The sequence below is a fragment of the Trematomus bernacchii genome, unplaced genomic scaffold (genome assembly GCF_902827165.1).
Source record: "Trematomus bernacchii unplaced genomic scaffold, fTreBer1.1, whole genome shotgun sequence".
Classification (NCBI taxonomy): Eukaryota; Metazoa; Chordata; class Actinopteri; order Perciformes; family Nototheniidae; genus Trematomus; species Trematomus bernacchii.
The window spans coordinates 1,418,338-1,436,255 of NW_022987662.1; the positions used below are offsets into that span (position 1 = coordinate 1,418,338).

Below are 17,918 nucleotides of genomic sequence, written 5' to 3' on the forward strand. Positions count from 1 at the left end.
TGCAGGGCAAATTATTCCCCAACACACATGAGTTTGTTTTTTAAAGAACAATATGCACCAAAACTTACAAAGGAATGGATTTTGACCAACTTGCTATGGCTTAAGGAAAAAGTTGTGGCTGAAAAAAGCGCACTATATCAGGCACTCCAATGTGTTACATGTCTGGCTTCTGGCAAGTGAAATAACGGTAACATCCTCGCCACAAACATGCCACATTGGTGCCATCCAGTGGCAGAAATACAGCATTTATGTGTGTAGCAGTAGATGGGATAACGCATTGTTGATATGTTTGATATTCCGCTGATTTTTGGAGGAATAAAATACATGTTTAAAAAGGGGACCAAAGGTGTTTCTCAATGTCAAGGAAGGATGCTCCAGAGCCACTATTTCAAGGATGCTACGTCATCGAGTCCCGCCGAAGGACTGTTCCAAAGTCCGGGCTCCTTGGAATTCTACCGAGCCCGGCGTCCTTTGTAGCGAGACATTTCGAGGCTGCACGTGTGTATCCTCCGCGGTCTTAAAATCCCCACAATGCTTTGCGCACGGACCAATTTCCCCAAATCTGTGGCGGAAAATTGAAGGCGGGGCCTCTCATATGACGCACACCTGCACACTTGCTTGCCTGTTCCACTCTTCGTTTTCCGAATGCCAGAAGGAAGTGACTCTGTGTGTGACGAAGACATGTCCTACCAAGGAAGCGTCCTCGACATTGAGAAACACCCCAAGACTCTTGTACTGCATGTATCCCAGAAGTCATTGGGGGTAATGCAGACAGCTGTATATCAGTATCTAAATACGAGCGTTGACTCTTCCATCGCAGATATTTCTTAAGAGGTAAGTATGAATGACAAGCATCTGAATATGTGGCTTTGAAGGGAGCATCTATCAGTTTACCAAGTCAGAAGGGTTCAGTCTGTGTGGGGAGGTTCAGAAACAGAAGAGAGTTGGGAGAGCAAAATCAAAAAGTCCAGGCTCAGGCAACAACACCCACTGTTTCTCAGATCTCACGTGTTTGCTGATTGGCTACAGGTACATGCCGTTGATGAGGTAATCCGACTCCTCTGTGGTGAGGGGGCGGGTTTTCTTAATCTTGTGTCGAACGAGTCTGAGTCGACAGCCGATCATGAGCAGCAGCAGAGAGGTGATGATGAGGCCGAGAGCCAGAGGCAGGATCGCACCTTCAGGAGGAAGCATATAGGAAATTAGGAAGAACGTGACACAGGAAACGGACGAGAAGTACACATAAAACACGAAGTTCACTGATATAAACTTTACCTGACTCAGGTGGTGGATGCCCTCCTCGTACTGGAAATGGTTTGGAGATGGGGAAGCTGCTCTCTGGTTGGCTCTGAGAGACTTTAGGGGCAGCTTTAAAAAAAAAAAAAACACACAAATACAATTTAGACTTTATAGCTACAGTAACATACACAGATTTTTCAATAAAGTTTGATTGAATGCACTCTGCCTTTACCTATCTCAGTCTGTTTGGTGATTGCTGGAGCTGCAGTGGCCGGTTTGAAAGCTGGGCCTAAAAGATGTTAACATGTTGTTTTTACGTAATTTTAAAAATTAGATTTAGAAAACATAAACCCACAAGAAGCACATTCTCACCTTTTTGTATACATTCGCTGACGCAGTCAGATTCCTGGAGGAAATTGTTATGGTTGCCCTGGCAACCGCCGTACAGGAAGTGTTTGCATTCTCCCCCATTGTGGTCGTAGTACCAGCGTGGAAAGGTGCCTTTACAGGGTCCGACAACTGGAGCTGCAGCACATGGATCTACAACAACAGAGTTATAGTTAGATGGAACACTAATGTTCATTGTGGTCATTTCATAATAATAATAATAATAATAAATTATATTTATATAGCGCTTTTCTCTAACTCAAAGACGCTTTACAGTCAGGGGGAGGGTAGACAAACAAGGACAGGCCAAAACAAACAAAAACAAAAACAACAAAACAAATCAAAACAAATAAATAATAAATGAATAAAATAAAACAAATAAAATAAAATAAGATAAACAGAAAGGGCAGTCATGAGGAAGGTGATTGAGGGGGGGGGCTTATGGATATACAGAGTTGAAGAGATGAGTCTTGAGGCGGCTCTGGAACGGGGTGAGGGACTCAGACTCACGGAGGTCTTGGGGGAGGGAGTTCCAGAGCTTCGGGGCTGCCACAGAGAAGGCTCTGTCCCCAAAGCTCCGGAGTTTGGCCTTGGGGGTGGAAAGCAAACCGGCTGAGGTGGATCTGAGGGACCGGGGGGGGTTTGGTAGAGGATGAGGAAGTCAGTGAGGTAGGGGGGGGGCCAGATGGTTGAGGGCTTTGTAAGTAAGGACCAGGAGTTTGTAATGGATGCGGTGAGAAACGGGAAGCCAGTGGAGTTCTTTGAGGTGATGTGATGCCATGATTTGGTGTGGGTGAGGAGTCTGGCGGCTGCGTTCTGGACACGCTGGAGTCTACTGAGGGAGGTGGAGCTGATGCCGTAGCTGGATTTAACAGATGCCGTGGGGGGATTTAACAGTTAGATGTCCTGAGAAAAAGGCACTTATTCAGCCTGTTAGACCTGTGATGCTGGACTTCTCTCTCTCTCTCCTAAACAATGAGGTATCGTCTTAGTTGGCCAAGCATTTACACACAAGACTGAGCATTCATGACACAAAGAAAGAAAGACTCCTGAGAATGTAATACATGCGGTAAAATACCGATGGGGGAGAGTCTCAGCCAGATTGAGGGATCAGATGGCGGAGGGGACAGAGGGGCTTTGTTCCAGCACTCAGAGGAGCAGGCAAAGAGCTGCTTTCCCGCAGGATCCTGAGAGCCTCTGTGATTTGGCCAGCATTTGAAGCTCAGTGCTATGACTCAACAGACACTCCATCTGCTACTTTGTCCACACCCGCATTAAAAAACTCTGCCTCTTTACAAAGGGATACTGCACTGGTGATGCTAATTGATTCACATCCAATCACATAATGGGAACAACATCACAGATATCGAAGTTATTGCAAAAGGAGTTCATAAAGATTATCATTTTTGCTGAGAAGCATCCCAGCCTGCAAAGACGTTTCCTAAGAAATGAGCAAACCGATTGAAATAGATCCTATTAGATACTACAGGGGAAAAAAAGGACATTTGCACGTAGGTAAATGTCCTTTATATGAGTTCTGTTGCTGCTACTAATTCATTCAATAACGGCAAGACTGTGCCAAAAAAAGTCCTTGAATAATAAACGTTTTCAGCTGAAGGAATAAGTAGCACTGTAGGCGTTACCGTTTCCTGCTTTGCATACAGAATAAAAGCAAAATGGAAGTATTTTTATTTTCCTCCTGCCTTTATTTGTATGTTTGGCAAGTCTCGTCTCTTTTTCTCCTTGTCTCTTTTTCTCTTCGTCTCCTGGTGTCCTTGTTACTTTGTCAAGTTGTCTTCTTCTCTCCCTTGTCTTCCGGTACCTCAGTCTTCTTGTCTCTTTGTCTCATTGTCTCCTTGTTTCCTTTTGACTTTGTACAATTTATTCTTGTCTCTTTGTATCTTTGTGTCTTTTGTCTCCTTCTATCCTTGTAGTCTTCTTGTCTTTTGGTCCCAATGTCTAATTAAGCTGACTGTCTATTTGTCTTCTCGTTGTCTCCTGGTGTCCTTGTTTCTTTGTCTTTTTTCTCTGGTCTCTTTATCTTATTATTCTTTTCTCCTTAGTAGCCTTGTCTCCTTGTTTCTTTGTCAAGTTCTCTTCTTTTCTCCCTTCTCTTCCTGTATCTTAGTCTTCTTGTCTTCTTGTCTCCTTGTTTCCTTTTGACTTTGTTCATTTAATTCTTGTATCTTTGTGTCCTAGTCTTCTTGTCTTTTTATCCCAATGTCTAATTAAGCTGCTCGTCTCTTTGTCTCTTCGTCTCCCTGTATTTCTGTTTACTTGTATTTTTGTCTGTTTGGTGAGTCACGTTACTTTTATATTCTGATATCGGGAATGGGTTACTAACAACATTTTAAAACAGGTAATTTATAATTGAATCACAAGTAACCTTCCCAACACTTTATGTTAGTGTGAAAGAAAATCATCAAACGTAAAAACCAACGTACCTTGACCGACCGGAGCCTCCTGCTGACCGGGACTTTGTGGGGGACCGGCGTAGCTCCTGTCCATAGGAGGTGGGACGTTCTCGATGATCTTTCTGAGCCCTAACTGCAGCATGGAGCCGTCCCCTGTCTCCTCCGTCTGCGCTGCAGGACGGTTTGACTCATCAGCAGGGTGGGTCACCGACTTCCTGTTGCTTTCAACTAAAGAAATCCCAGAATAACCAATTCATCCTGGGGAAGTCTATACAATAGCTTTTAAACATCATCAATATCATTTCTAAACAAAAAGAGTTTCTAACATTTTGGGCAGAAGTCTTCGTCCGAGCGGTCGGTACAGTGCTGCTTCCCGTCACAGGCGTAGGTGATGTCAATACAGCAGCCGTCATCACACTTAAACTGGTACTTTGAACAGGAACCCGTGCACACTGTAGGCACAGAAAGTTACAGCTAAACGCATTGAAATACTCTTGTGCTGTGAAAACAAAACTCAGTGATGCATGTCTTCAAAACTTTGAAATGGGCTCACTTCAAAAACAAACAAAGATAAATGTTTTGTTGAACTCATCACCTTCTGCTTGGTGTTTTGGTGCCAGCACAGTGACGGAGACGTTGTCAGAGCTCTTCTGTCCCGCTGTGTCTGTGACAGTCATCTGGAAGGAGTATACGCCCTCCTGCAGACCGCTGATCTTCAACAGCCCAGGATGAGTCGCCTTTGACACATAAAAAAGGGTTCAAATTTGAATGAATCACATGTGTTCTCAGACTTTAAGAAGACACTCTTAACCCTTAGATGCACGAGTGACTGGACCCTACACTCGTCCATAAGTGGGTCAAAAAGGACCCGTATTAGAATAATATGTGTTTTTATGCCATTTTTGTCATTTTGGTTAAGAAAAATCACTTGTATAATATTTAGTATTATATTTTGGTTCACACTAGAAATATTTTATATTTAATTTTTCACTATTTATAATTTTAGACATTTTTTTTACATTTTGAAAAAAAACGTTTTGAACATATTGATGCAAAGATCTCCGCTATTCTGAGACCCTCACAGTATTCCAGTCCCTTTTCAAAACTCATCTCTTCTCCTCTTGTCTACTCATAGCCCCCCCCCTCATCAATCCATGCTGGTTGATCAAGTTTGATAGCCCTATACCCCCCACCCTAACCTTCCCTTATATTGTAAAGCGGTTTTGAGTCCTTGAAAAGCCCTATAAAAAAATAATGTATTATTATTATTATTATACTGACAGGTATCAGATCTTGCTGTGTAAAATAATCTTCCTGAGAGGTGTCACTTGTGATGTAGTCTGTGTGGTCTACAGTGAATGTATTCCTGACAGCAACAGGTGATAAGAATCAAAGGTTCCCATAGGATGCCATAGAAAATGCATGCGGGTCATTTTTGACCCACTTATGGAAGCTTGGGGTAGTAATACAAAAACTACAATTTCTTAAAATGTATACAATTTAAATAAAAAATTTGAATGGCATGATATCCAAAACATGTTTTTCGAGGAATAGCTGGAATATGAAATGATAAAAAAATGTAATTACAAAGATACTTCAAGAAAACCACCTCACCGGGTCAAAAAGGACCCACTTATGCATCTACTGTAAGGGTTAAGTTGGTCTCCTCATGTTGGCTCTCAGGCAGTAAACAAAGGGCTTGTTCCAACATTGCAGCTGTGCTTAGAGCTGATTTGCACGTAATAAACTCTATCTCTGTTTGTACAGTGCAGTATTATGGAGCTCTGGCCACAAGCCTCTGTGTTGACTTAACTGCTACAAACAGCCATTTGACACTGGCGTCTGTGAGGGACATTTGTGACTATTCAAACTGCATATTGAAATGTTGAAAACATCTGCTCCCTGAAAGAAGAGAGAGCAGTAGAGTTTTATTCCAGTATAATTTGTTATTTCAGTCTGTGTTTCCTCTTGTGTTTGTTTTCAGGGTTAGGGGTTAAAAATTCAAGGCTTTTATTAGTCATACGTGCATAGCTACAGTGTAGTTATGACGATGAACATCTTAGGTCACAGGCTCACATAGAGCATCCTACACTGTAAAGAATAATTTTACAACAAGATTGGCTTTTATTGATACCGACCTTCATATTGATGGCAGTGTCTCCCTTAACGAGAGTCCACTCATAGTAGCTGATCCCTTGGTCGTCCACGCTGTCCCGCCCATCCAGGACGGCCCAGTCTGTGGGCAGCTGGATCACCACATCCTGTCCAGCATCACTGCGGGGGGGCTCATCTGCTGAATCACACAGGATGACCATGATAATATAACGGACATGTACTGTCTATATGCCTACTCTTTTTCAATTTACACTTATATTTGATGCTCTTATCACATAATTGCAGTAAGAAGAACGAAAGTAAAGAATTATGCTTACTATTTTTGGGATGTGCAATATGCAAAGATAATCAGTTAATTATAAAGCTTGAAATTCATTATTTTGACTTGATAATCTTGCTTTAAAAAATATTTAACTAATTAGTTGATAAACTATTTCAGCACTTATTATTTCACCACCTATATGATTTCAATTGACTAGAATCTGCATTATTCTTGCTCTGATGGAAATAAATAAATATAGCCATTGTCACAAATACACCTGCTACTTGTCTCATTGCCATAATCTAATTTGCATAACCTTAAAGGCAAATCATTAACCCACCCTGCCTGTTTTATCACAAGTAGCAGATGCTAGAGGTCAACCCTCATGAGATATATTTTAAAAAGCTGACATAAAATTGTATCTATCAAGTCTATCAAATTTGATGATGCTACTTAAGGGAGATTAAACCGAGACTGTAGTCCGGGTTTCTAAAGCCCAATAAAGTTTTATGTACCAACCTTTGCCCAACCAGATGGACAAAGAAGCAGGCATATTTATTTGGGTCCACATTCTCCACCCTCTATATTTCAGTAATATATAAAAACATAGGTGTACATTCGTGTATTATACTTTCCACTATTAAACTTATTATACTAATAACTATATTATCAGCAGTGTTCTCGATGAGCAAGGCTTAAACACATATATACTTTGTTATTATTACCATGTTATAAACTTTAATCAACTAACTACTGGATGAAATGTAATAAACAAGCATATGCATACTGATAAGTTGACCATACCTAACACCCACTTAACTTAATTACACTTAAGCATTACTTAATTAAGCTTTAATGTAAAAATAATGTAACCATATAGATTGACAAGCTATCCATGCCTCCCTCCTACATAATGGATCAATACATTTGATATTAGGATTATTGTCATCTCCCACCTTGTGTATTCTCCTCTTCTGGATGTCCCTCCCCGGGCCTCCTCGCTGGGCTGCCGGGGGAAACAGGGAGTTGTTCCTGCGTGTTGTTGTTGTTGGGATTCCGGCTGTATGTGGTGAAGCCCTGCTGCGGAGCGAAGGAGCAGACATTTTTATTCCTGTAGGTGCAGTTGAACAGGTAGCAGCTGAGACTGTCCCCGGGCTGCCTCAGGTCCTGCTGAACCACCGCCACGGTGCAGTGCGGCTGGGAGCAGCAGGCGTGCAGACAGTCCCTCCAGGAGAACACCCTGTCCGGGGCCAGCAGGAAGGTGGCCCCCTGCTCGATGGAGGCCTTGGCTCGGATGATGCGCTCCCCTACGGCGTTGAAGTCGCCCACACAGGAGTCAACCACATCGCCTGCTGCCTTGTACGTCTGGTCCTGCTGCAGCTGCTTGCGGAACTCCTCCAGGAGCTCCTCCACGCCGGATATTTTGGATTTTAGATCCGATATTGGCAAAGACCGAGCGTCAGTTGGTCGGGCTGCGGTCAACAACACAACGAAACAAGCTAGCAGCAGCAGGCGGGGATGCTGAAGAAGAGCCATGTTGGTCACGCAGTTAAACTCCCTCTTCTGCATCCACCTGCTCTCCGACACATACACACAGAAGAATAACCTTCCTACATTAAATAATTAGCCGTAAATTAACGATATTTGTACATAATATTCGTCTTTAAATCCTGAGCAAACGCGCTAACGGTTGTTCTCTGACGACGATGCTAGAAATCTGTCGTTGTCATGGTGAAGCGGGAGACGACCGCGAGACCAGATGAAACCACTGACGTCACAGTGATGGGCGAATAAAGAGCGAGCAGTGCACACCTGCAGCTCCGTTTACCTGCCTCTCTCTCTCCCTCTATTGTTCACACTTATATATCAGTCATACAATGTTTATACATTTTATAGTGAAAACTAGTTATACAAGTAAGGTAGAGAAAATCTAGATGAAAGAAAGCAATGAGATAAAGAATAAAAATATGGGAAAGATTGAAAAAATAGTTGATTATCATGATGGTGCGCATGCCTTGTATGTGTTTGTGCACTGCCATCTCTTTTTTACATATGAAAACCCCCAAACAAAACCATTAGGAAAAATTACTATAAAACATAATATAAACATTTAGCAATTGTCCAAACTATGTTTTAGCACATTTTCCCTATGTGTAGAGAGGAACCAAGCTTATACTTTTAATGAAAACAAATCCACTACCAAATCCAATCACATCTTACACGTTTCTTTCACAGTTTCAATGATGAAAAGTTTTATTTTTTACAATATGACACAACAATCTTGAATATTTTTAGATATGAAACAACACGGACACACTGCTCATGATTATGTTCCCCATTTCTGACATCAAGTTTAAAAAAGAAAAGAAAAAAAGTCAAGGCTTTATCATCTGATTTTTTTGCCTGAATTTCAGATATTTGACTGAATGGTCACACACACGCAAGATAAACACAATTGTGTCAGTGTACAACAATAAAACTAAAGAGCAGATCATTTGATGTTATATTACTTACAAACTGAATAATATCTCCTATTATTCGTTACACAAAAAAATACAATACTATACAATTATTTTATGTGTTCATAATAGACTCTGTCCAATTTACATGGCAATCAAACTATCAATGTGGTTTTAAAGGACATAATGATGTTAACATTTATTATTTAACACAATATTTACATGTTCCGGGAAAATACAAATGTAGATTTGTTTTATAAAAAGAAAATGTGAAAAAACAATTTTTTAAATAAAAAGTCTCAGTATGGATAAAAATTAAAATAAGATAAGGGCATGCACTGACATCCTTCAGATTACCAAAACAATTAAATTAAAAATACATTTAAATAAAAGTAGTGATGATATGACTATGATAAAAACATTAGCCCAGATGATTTTGAATGTAGTATTTTGTATCTCAGGCTTGTGTTAGAAAACGGTCAGTCTCCAGTTTTGTAAACGTTACATCTTGTAAAGACAGGAGAAAATGTTTTTATAGTTAAGATTTTCTCATTTTTTAACGCACCTGTAACAAAACGCTGTGTTTTCCATCAGGCAAAGCACAATTTATGGCACTTCTTAGTAATTGTTGCTTTCAAAGTGACCTTTTTCCCCCCAAATCCTTGTTTTCCAAAGCTATCAAAATACTCCGCAGAGACCAGTTAAAGAGTTCCTTGTGCGAGTGGAAAGCTGCTTTGTGCACACGGCAAACACAGGTTCTTCTCCTAAAAGTCTTGCTCTTATAAATACTGAGGTAAAGAGGAGAATACTGAGTTTTTGGGATGAAGGTGGTCGTCGACACTTAAGGCCTCAGGTTGGCTTCTGCCTGTAGTCTGTGATGGCCTTCCATAGTTTACACAGGATCCCGCCTCTGCAAGGACACACAGAAAAACACTGTTTCAAAATATGTCAACGTACAATATGCTATAACTTGTAACCAACAGAGACTACACCGCATGTCACATAACTCAGCCCTTCGTCATCTTTTGCTGAATAAATACACAATATAAAATTCAACACATTTTTACATAGTTTTTTCTTTTGTCATCAAAGTCAGTATATGCACAATTAATGTAGAACAGGGTTTCTGTAGGGTACCTTCATGTTGAATGTAATACTCCTAAAGACCATTTTAATACCACATATGATGTAATTTATTGACCAAAGTACGAAAGAAAACCAATAGATGATCGGAAATGAAACCAAAATATTGATGTTTCAGTACTCCCCAGCAGTATTTGGTAATAATTCCAATATCATTCTGATGATAATAATATAATTAATTAAATGAATGCAAACTGGACCAGAATAATCTACTGTGAGTTGCTTTAGAAGTGAAAGGTCTCAACAAAAAAAGTTGAACATCCTTCTGTTCAGATAAGTCACCATTATCACTAGCAGGAAAACATTTTTTAAGAGGTTTAAAAATGTCATTTAATTTAAAATATATATATTTTGAGGAAGTTTTCAAGACCTGCAAGTGCCTGTGTACAACAGGTCTTTATTCACACTACCAGTAGGTGGCGCCAAATACAGACATGTACAAATCCTACACATACAGTAGTTGTTTACCATCATGAGTTTTAAAATGTTGTACTGTTTTTGGGGACAATATATACTATGAGCTAATGTATTGCTACTAATAAGAGGAAGTAAGAAAGGAGATGAAAACTGTAGTAGGCAGCGAATAATGAGATGAACCTGTAAGAACAGTTTCACACAACTTACAAGTCCAGATAAAAGGAAACCAAAGACTGAAGTCACCTAAAATGTTTCTGAGAAATTAAGCTGCAATTACGAGCCACCACAGTGCTGAGTTGCTCTGTGTAAATATGAACCATTAAACTACATCAATACAAACTCCATTATGCAAAACAGTTGCCTCAGCTTCACTTCTGTGTTTCCTGTAGATGGAGAGCTGCAGTCCTTTTTAGATGCGAGTGTCAACATGTATTTTTCGTGACTTCATACTGAATAGAGAAGTGAAACTGTGAAAAGACAGTAAAAAAAACAAACAAGGGTTGGCTTACCTCAGACTTAAACTCTTCAGATCATCTCTCGTTACTTCGTGGAGGATGTCGTTCAGCGTGTACTCTTCGTTCAGTATCTGGAGAAACAAAAATGCATGAAACAAACTGAACAGTAACATGACATCCAAGAAAACATGATCTCTACACACACAAACTGTATAATGCTTTATAATGTCATTTATTTTATTATTTATTACAGTTGCAAAAGCATCAAACAACACATTTTGGAAAAGGGCATTATAAAAAACACATTTCTCATTGATATGGGAATAAGTAAATCACTAAACAACAAACAACAGCTCTAATATCCACAATATGCAGTATAGCCGGATGTTGTCATGGTGTGATGAAGCAATAGGCCAAGGGGTGTCCAAACTACGGCCCGGGGGCCAAATGCGGACCGCGGGTCATTATGAATCGGCCCTCAGCAAATTCAAAAAGTATAATGGAGTATGGCTATAAAATGAAACTTGTGCTTGTCTTGTGTTGTACTTCTTAAATATAGATGACAACAGATAGTACACAGTGTTCATGTGTTAAGAAGCCCACTCTTCAAACAAATTCAGTCAGTTCAAGTTGAAAACATTTTCTATCAAATCTAAGTTGATAAGAAAAAAGCCCAATAACTTATTTTCATAACACGCTTGAAATACACCCTTCCTATTTCCTCTTATGATAAGCAATCTGAGGCTTCTGTTTTAAGGAATGAGCAGCTAACAAAATAAATGAAACCCCTTTTGAGAGCTGTGATGTAGGCTGTTTGTTTTCTTAAAGCATATTCAAGTATTAAGCATAATTTACCTACATTTGATTGATATTGCCGACTTATAACTTAACTAATGAGGCAATATAGCTCACCTCTAGTGAGGGGCCCAACCCTTCGTATATTTGTCTGTATGTGGCCCTCGTGAAAAAAGTTTGGACACCCGTGCAATAGCCCATTTCCAAACAGAGGTAGAGACTCACTCTGTCGATGGAGTCCTGGTCGGCGCCGTAGAGCCTCAGCCAGCTGGACACCTCTGAGTCTTCATGTCTCACTGCTGGCGGACTCCTCTCTTCCTCGGGGTCACCTGATGATGTCGGGACGTCTGCAGGAGAATAAACCAGACAGACTGCTTTAGACACAATGGACGCATTCACACAACATTTGCATAGGAAAGAAAACGTTAATACAGCACTAAAATAGCAAAAATAAATCATGTTTTTTATGCTTAGACTTCAAATCAAAACAATAGTCACTCAGTATACCAGCACCAGAGGCCTGTACTACGAAGCTGGTTCAACTTAACCTGGATATGTTGGAGTTAGCCGGTTGGCCTAAGCCAAAACATACGCGCTGGCGCTAAGCTGTACTACGACGCTGGTTATCAGGTGGATCGCTCAAGCCAGCCGTGTCCTATCTAGTTAGGTGCGCGTTCACATGAAAGGGGTGGTATTTGGAGCATTCGACCAATCTCAAACACGGAGAAGCGTACTGACAGCGCAGCGTCATACTTCCTGAATGAAAAGTGAAATTTAATATTAGTCAAATATGAAGAAGTTCAACTTTAAACATCCATGACTTAAACACTTTATCCAGGATAAAAGCCACATAGCTGCACCTGCAAGGTGAATACAGCTGGTAAAAGAAAAAGTGTTTGAATGCGTACATTAACAGGTTTATGAAATCACTGCCCCGTCCAAGACACGAGTGGATCTGACTTTAATTAGGAGAATTTGACTCGAGTGTTTCGTCAACTTAATGTGTTGCTTAAAATAATACTTCTGCATACAGTATGTGACACTGTGAGTGTTGCACGGCCAGATACGGCTCAAGAAGCTGACTCAGATAAGGAAATATATGATACATTATGATGTGATATGATATGAATGATAATGGGACACATCTACGTCTGCACTCACAGTGCCGCGGACTGTACTTAATGTTACTCTGATCCGGTTACTTATGTCGTGGCAGATATTTAAGTAAGCTTTCTTAACGCTAATGTTATAATAGTCAGATTGCTCTGAAGATGGGAGGGGATATTCTATTAATTTTCACGTTCACACAGTCAGTTGATTTTGGCCGGCAGTCTTTCCTGCAACGGCAGTTTTTCTGTATTTCCTCTATCCTGTAATATGAATTGATCGCTTTAAACTCCGCACACGGAGCTCTGATTGGTCAGCAGGCAGTGCTTTCACTGAGTTGATCTCTTAGCCTGCCACCTAACCTGCTCCGGAGCAGGTTTGCCGCTCAGCATAAGTTACCATGGAGATCTAGCCCGCTAAAAAGAGAACCAGCGTCGTAGGACCGGAAAGCCCGAGATTTCCCTGAATTTAGCCGGCTAAGCGAAAATCCAGCTTCGTAGTACAGGCCTCAGGTATGTGGTTGTTGTTTATTCTTTACTCGAAATCAACCTGTAACTCAATGTTTGCCAAAATGGGGCGAAGCCTGCGAGCTAGTTCAGGCAGTCAACTCGAGCACCAATGATACATTAACACGTGACGCGTCTCTCTTACAACCATCCAAACACAATCTCCTAAACTTGCCGCTCTATTTAAGCTGCCAGATCTGCCTGCCTCTGCCTCACTAATGCTGCTGCTCTGTCACATTGCTGATGCGTTCACGTGCTGCTGCTCGCCTGCACCTATAGGCTTGGGGGGATAGTTACAGTATCTAATCATCACTCAATGTTCTTTGTAAATCTGTGGAGTGATGAGGCCCGAGCCTAGACGCCAAACTCAAACTATATGCTGCTTCTAATAAACATATAAGAAACACGTGAGTTGTCTGACTGAAATATGCATATTTTCTAGTTGTTCAATGCAATTATGGTCAGTGAAAAAATGTTTTGCAAGTGGGTTCTACCATTACATCGACAGTTCTGATTTTGGCATATCAGAAATATATTTGTACATGTTAGCAGACGTGCAACAATATATTATTAGAGCAGTATTGCCACTAGATTTCACCTTTAGTTTCTTTTGTAGTTATAATTTATAGCGATGTAATTTCCAGTGTAATTTAACGTTGCAAATGTAGGTGTCCACCCGTAAAATGTTCTGCCCCGGACTTATTTCTATCACGACTTTTATACAGGCAATTAAGCACAACTTAGCACATCTTAGCAGTTAAATTGATGGCTTTTTCTATCATATTATTATAATGTTTGGTTCAGTATAAGGCTCAAAATCCAGTAACAGTTTCGGTTCGGAATAAAGTAGTCTGACCATTTAGAGAAAATCCAGAAAATCTCTTCCATGACGAATCGAAACAGAAAGTCTAGAAGCAAATAATTTGTAATGGATGTTTTCATCACACATTTGCAGCTTCAGAAGGCGTTGAGAAAGCTTTGTTCATTGTTCATGTCACAACTTGTATGAATTATTTAGTGAGCTGGAGGGTGAAAATGTGATGCAACCTCAGTAAATCGTGGATATTAGCTGCACGTTTAATCACCCTGTGAATATGAGTTTTGCTGTAATAATTATTACAGAATGGACAGTGGGGGCAGAGCTGGTTGTGAGATGTGAAGCATGACATGTAGTAGCAGAAGCATTGGTGCTAGTGTTGAATACAGTCAGTGTGAGAAGGTAAAATAGATTACAGTCCATACCTGTGGGGGGGTCAGACCGCAGCCTCAGCAGTCTGATCTCCTGCTCTCTCTCCTCCAGGACTTGTTGCAGGATGGCCTGATACTCCCTCTCCTTCTCCAGCAGCTGCTCCATCAGCCTGAAACATGAAAAATTCATTATACATTTTGAATTTAATCAGTAAGATGACGAACGAAGCTCAGCGCAAGTTCAATCAGGAAAACTATCCGTGCGCTTACTCCTTCACAATCCTCTCTATGACTACTTCAGACCCTCTAATCAGCTGATTGTAGTCGTTTCACTCCCATAGATTTGCCACAACAGAACTCCCACTAGCCAATCGTAGTGCTACCGTCAAAACTGTAAATCTGTTCTCTGTTGTCAGCTGTTATTTCAGGCCAATCGACGCAGTCTGCCTCCTAATCACACTCGATTCATCAACACTACCTTTTCTCCCTTAACCACCACCATTGTCTAGGGGTGTTCTCCTATTCTGATATTGCTTTTTCTTCCCATAAATGAATGAATCCCGATGGGGTCTAATCACCTAAATCTATAAAATGTCATAATGTTGTATAGATGAGAGCACTGTACGTCACTGCCTGGTCAAATGACGGCCCGACCACTTTGCAGTGAAAACAAAGAATCGTTAAAATGGCATAAGCATAGACAATGGGACCCGGTCAGTCTACACATGTACGTTTGTGGAGAACATTTCATCACTGGTTAATTATGAGGTTAACGTGAATCAAGCAATCATATCATTTATTTGTATTAATAGCATCATAGCATAAATACAATAGTTGTTCAATCAAAAAGTAGGCTCCCCTGAATGAAATGATGGCTAACAAAAAGCTGTACAACATCATCTGAGTAGGACCCCATGCTGCTGTGATGTCTCTGCTGATTACCTGTTGGTCTCCAGCTTCATGCGGCCCAGCTCCATGCTCACAGAGCGCTGTGCATTGTGGGATTCGTGAGAGACGGTGGAGTTGAGCGTGCTGACCCCGGAGGTCACCACCATGTCATCCTGAGCGACCGTAGGCGTCCGGCTGTGGTGCGTGGAGGTCCTCTCCGGCTCCATGTCGTCGTCCACGTCCTCGTGCTCTGCCGGGTCGCTCTCTGAGGCCAGGCTGAAGTGAGGCCTCAGCTCTGAACACACACACACACACACACACAAGACAGCACTTCAATTATTTCATTAATGATGATAGGAATGATGCTGTTTGTTTGGTTATGTTTTTGTTATGGAAAGGGAGAGTATCATTAATTATGATGCTACATTGAGTCCAGATCAAGACTGATAGGTATATATGAATATCATTTAAAACCCTATTCTAAGTTTAAAGAACAAGATGTTTTGTTCAATTTGATTATTTATTAATCGTTAGGTGTTTCCATCAGAATCAGAATACCTTTATTTGTCCCACAGAGGGGACATTTACATCCATCAAGTCATAATGACACAACATTCACTATTTCCAATTTCTTAAAGGTGGGGTAGGTAAGTTTGAGAAACCGGCTCGAGATACACTTTTTGTTATATTCCATGGAATGCTCTTAACATCCCGATAGCAATGAATATCTTAAGTGCTTTGACAAAAAATACATGAAAAAATGTCATCTGTGGAAGCCGTAGTACTGTAAAAAGCACGACCAATCATCTGAGCCGGCCCGGCTAAAATAACTGGATGGCCTACCTGCCTGTCAGCCTTCCATCTGTGCACAAACTTATCTCGTGCCCTCATTGGTCATGTGCGCGTTCGTGTGTGTTGGAGGAGGGGCTCTGTAAGGAAGTGGCAGATTTTCTCCGGTTGTGTATTTTCAAATTCTAGCGATCTCGAGCCGGTTTCTCAAACTTACCTACCCCACCTTTAAGTTTGAGGATTTGCTGCTTTTTCTCTGTTTAACATCCCTGTAATATCTATTCAATGGAGCTGTGGACTGTTGCATTTTTTTTTTAAAACAAGCAATTTGTAAGGCCTTACTATTTTACTTTTTCTCATATTTTACAGACTAAAGGATGAGTGGATTTATCTGATAATTGAACACTGAATACATGCATGTGTTAGCTATGACAATGGTATAATTGTGTTCAAATAGAAATAAAGTAATTCACATATATTAAAGCTTTTATTCAGAAAAAAAACTTGTATTTGTGCAGGCCATTAATAAATCAATTTTAATTGAAAAATATGATTTCATATAGTCACAATCATGTATAAACTCTCTCTTAATGTGAGCTACAGTAATGCTTCTATGTAGAGGATGCTTCTTTTGACAGGATACTAATTAGTCGTAGGACTGTTTTGTCATCAGTGAACATCCCACAGCCTGCCAAATATCTGTCGCTCAACAAAAAGCTGTTATTAGAGCGGCTTCCAGGGAGATCTCCCACCACAGCTCCTATATTTATCATCAGACAGTCAGAGCTTCCCTCAGGGACGCCTGATAATTTATTTAGAGGGGCTCTGCTGATGTTACCTGGCACCAGGATGGTGATGGCCGTCTGCACAGCTTTCCGGATGATGTTGTCCAGAGCGAACATCCAGTGAGGCTTGATGTTGTGGTTTCGCAGCACTTTGTTTACCTAAAAGCAGGACGTTTTCTAGTTAGAGAACTGTGTTTTCATACTTAACACATCTTATACTGTTGGTATGTGTGTGTATTCATATATTATACATTTTTATTTGATTAATCATAACATTTTGAGTCTTGAAATGGTGCTTACATCGTTGATGCTCCCTTATTTCTCTTCACATTTGATATGACTGCTCTTTCTTGACCTTATTATGTTTTGCTGCAATATCTCCACCTGTAAAGCATCCTATCATATTTGCTGATATTGAACGATTTTTCGGTTTTAATTGCTTTACCTTTAAATCAATGCACTGCAAACCAAGATGACTCTCATTTTGTTCTTACTGATGGCCAACAGGAGGCATCAGAGACTCATCTTCTTGCAGGATTATGCAACAGCCTCTACAAATATGAGCACAGTCACTTGCTCTTGTATCATTTATTTTGCATAACTGCATTTCTGAGGGGGAGAGAGCAGACTCTTTACAGAATGTGCAATTACTCCTGACAGATTTCCTTTTCATCGCCTCACTGAAAGGTTACAAGTATCTCACACCAATCTGTCTGATCTGTGTGCAGGGGCGCGGCAACATGGCAGCCAGTGGTTTCTGCAGATCATGTACAATGACAACAATTTCACTGAAGTGAGAGCACATGGTTTATGAAGAGGCTGAGATCAGCTCTGCCTACAAATAAGGGGGGGGTAATAATAGACAGGAAGTCACATGATCCAGATGCATGAGGAAATTAGCAGCATGGGAGGAGGATTTCGGCAATAAATAAGTAGCTTGAAATGTACTTTTGCAATTTAAAACTTAAG

General features: G+C 40.6%; 2 protein-coding genes across 3 annotated transcripts in view; both read right to left on the bottom strand.

Moving 5' to 3' along the window:
- Nucleotides 1–655: 655 nt before the first annotated feature.
- lrp11 (low density lipoprotein receptor-related protein 11) lies at nucleotides 656–8,163 on the bottom strand. Of its 2 annotated transcripts, none has more exons than XM_034135602.1 (9): nucleotides 7,374–8,163; nucleotides 6,179–6,330; nucleotides 4,636–4,777; nucleotides 4,367–4,492; nucleotides 4,071–4,268; nucleotides 1,612–1,779; nucleotides 1,472–1,528; nucleotides 1,276–1,368; nucleotides 656–1,178 (listed from the first exon to the last, which is right to left on the bottom strand). In XM_034135602.1, the coding sequence occupies exons 1-9, from the start codon at nucleotides 7,984–7,986 to the stop codon at nucleotides 1,024–1,026; spliced, it is 1,704 nt and encodes a 567-aa protein (XP_033991493.1). In that variant the 5' UTR covers nucleotides 7,987–8,163; the 3' UTR covers nucleotides 656–1,023. The 2 variants fall into 2 exon arrangements, with proteins under 2 accessions (XP_033991493.1, XP_033991492.1); XM_034135601.1 differs by having other exon boundaries at nucleotides 6,179–6,333.
- Nucleotides 8,164–8,640: 477 nt separating this feature from the next.
- Nucleotides 8,641–17,918, bottom strand: part of map3k5 (mitogen-activated protein kinase kinase kinase 5) — an 80,720-nt gene continuing 71,442 nt past the window's right edge. Inside the window, exons 25-30 of the mRNA XM_034135514.1 lie at nucleotides 17,003–17,108; nucleotides 15,430–15,670; nucleotides 14,542–14,657; nucleotides 11,912–12,033; nucleotides 10,946–11,022; nucleotides 8,641–9,786 (exon numbers count right to left, since the gene is read on the bottom strand). Coding sequence (XP_033991405.1) covers nucleotides 9,726–9,786; nucleotides 10,946–11,022; nucleotides 11,912–12,033; nucleotides 14,542–14,657; nucleotides 15,430–15,670; nucleotides 17,003–17,108 — 723 coding nt within the window. The 3' untranslated portion in view covers nucleotides 8,641–9,725. The remainder of the gene's footprint in view (nucleotides 9,787–10,945; nucleotides 11,023–11,911; nucleotides 12,034–14,541; nucleotides 14,658–15,429; nucleotides 15,671–17,002; nucleotides 17,109–17,918) is intronic.

Excerpts from the sequence above, each read along its gene's own strand:
- lrp11 (XM_034135601.1), bottom strand. The coding sequence starts at position 7,986 with ATGCAGAAGAGGGAGTTTAACTGCGTGACCAACATGGCTCTTCTTCAG. Across the intron at positions 6,334-7,373 it reads AGAAGAGGAGAATACACAAG|CAGATGAGCCCCCCCGCAGT; the intron begins GTGGGAGATGAC and ends TGTGTGATTCAG. Across the intron at positions 4,493-4,635 it reads ACCAAAACACCAAGCAGAAG|TGTGCACGGGTTCCTGTTCA; the intron begins GTGATGAGTTCA and ends CTGTGCCTACAG.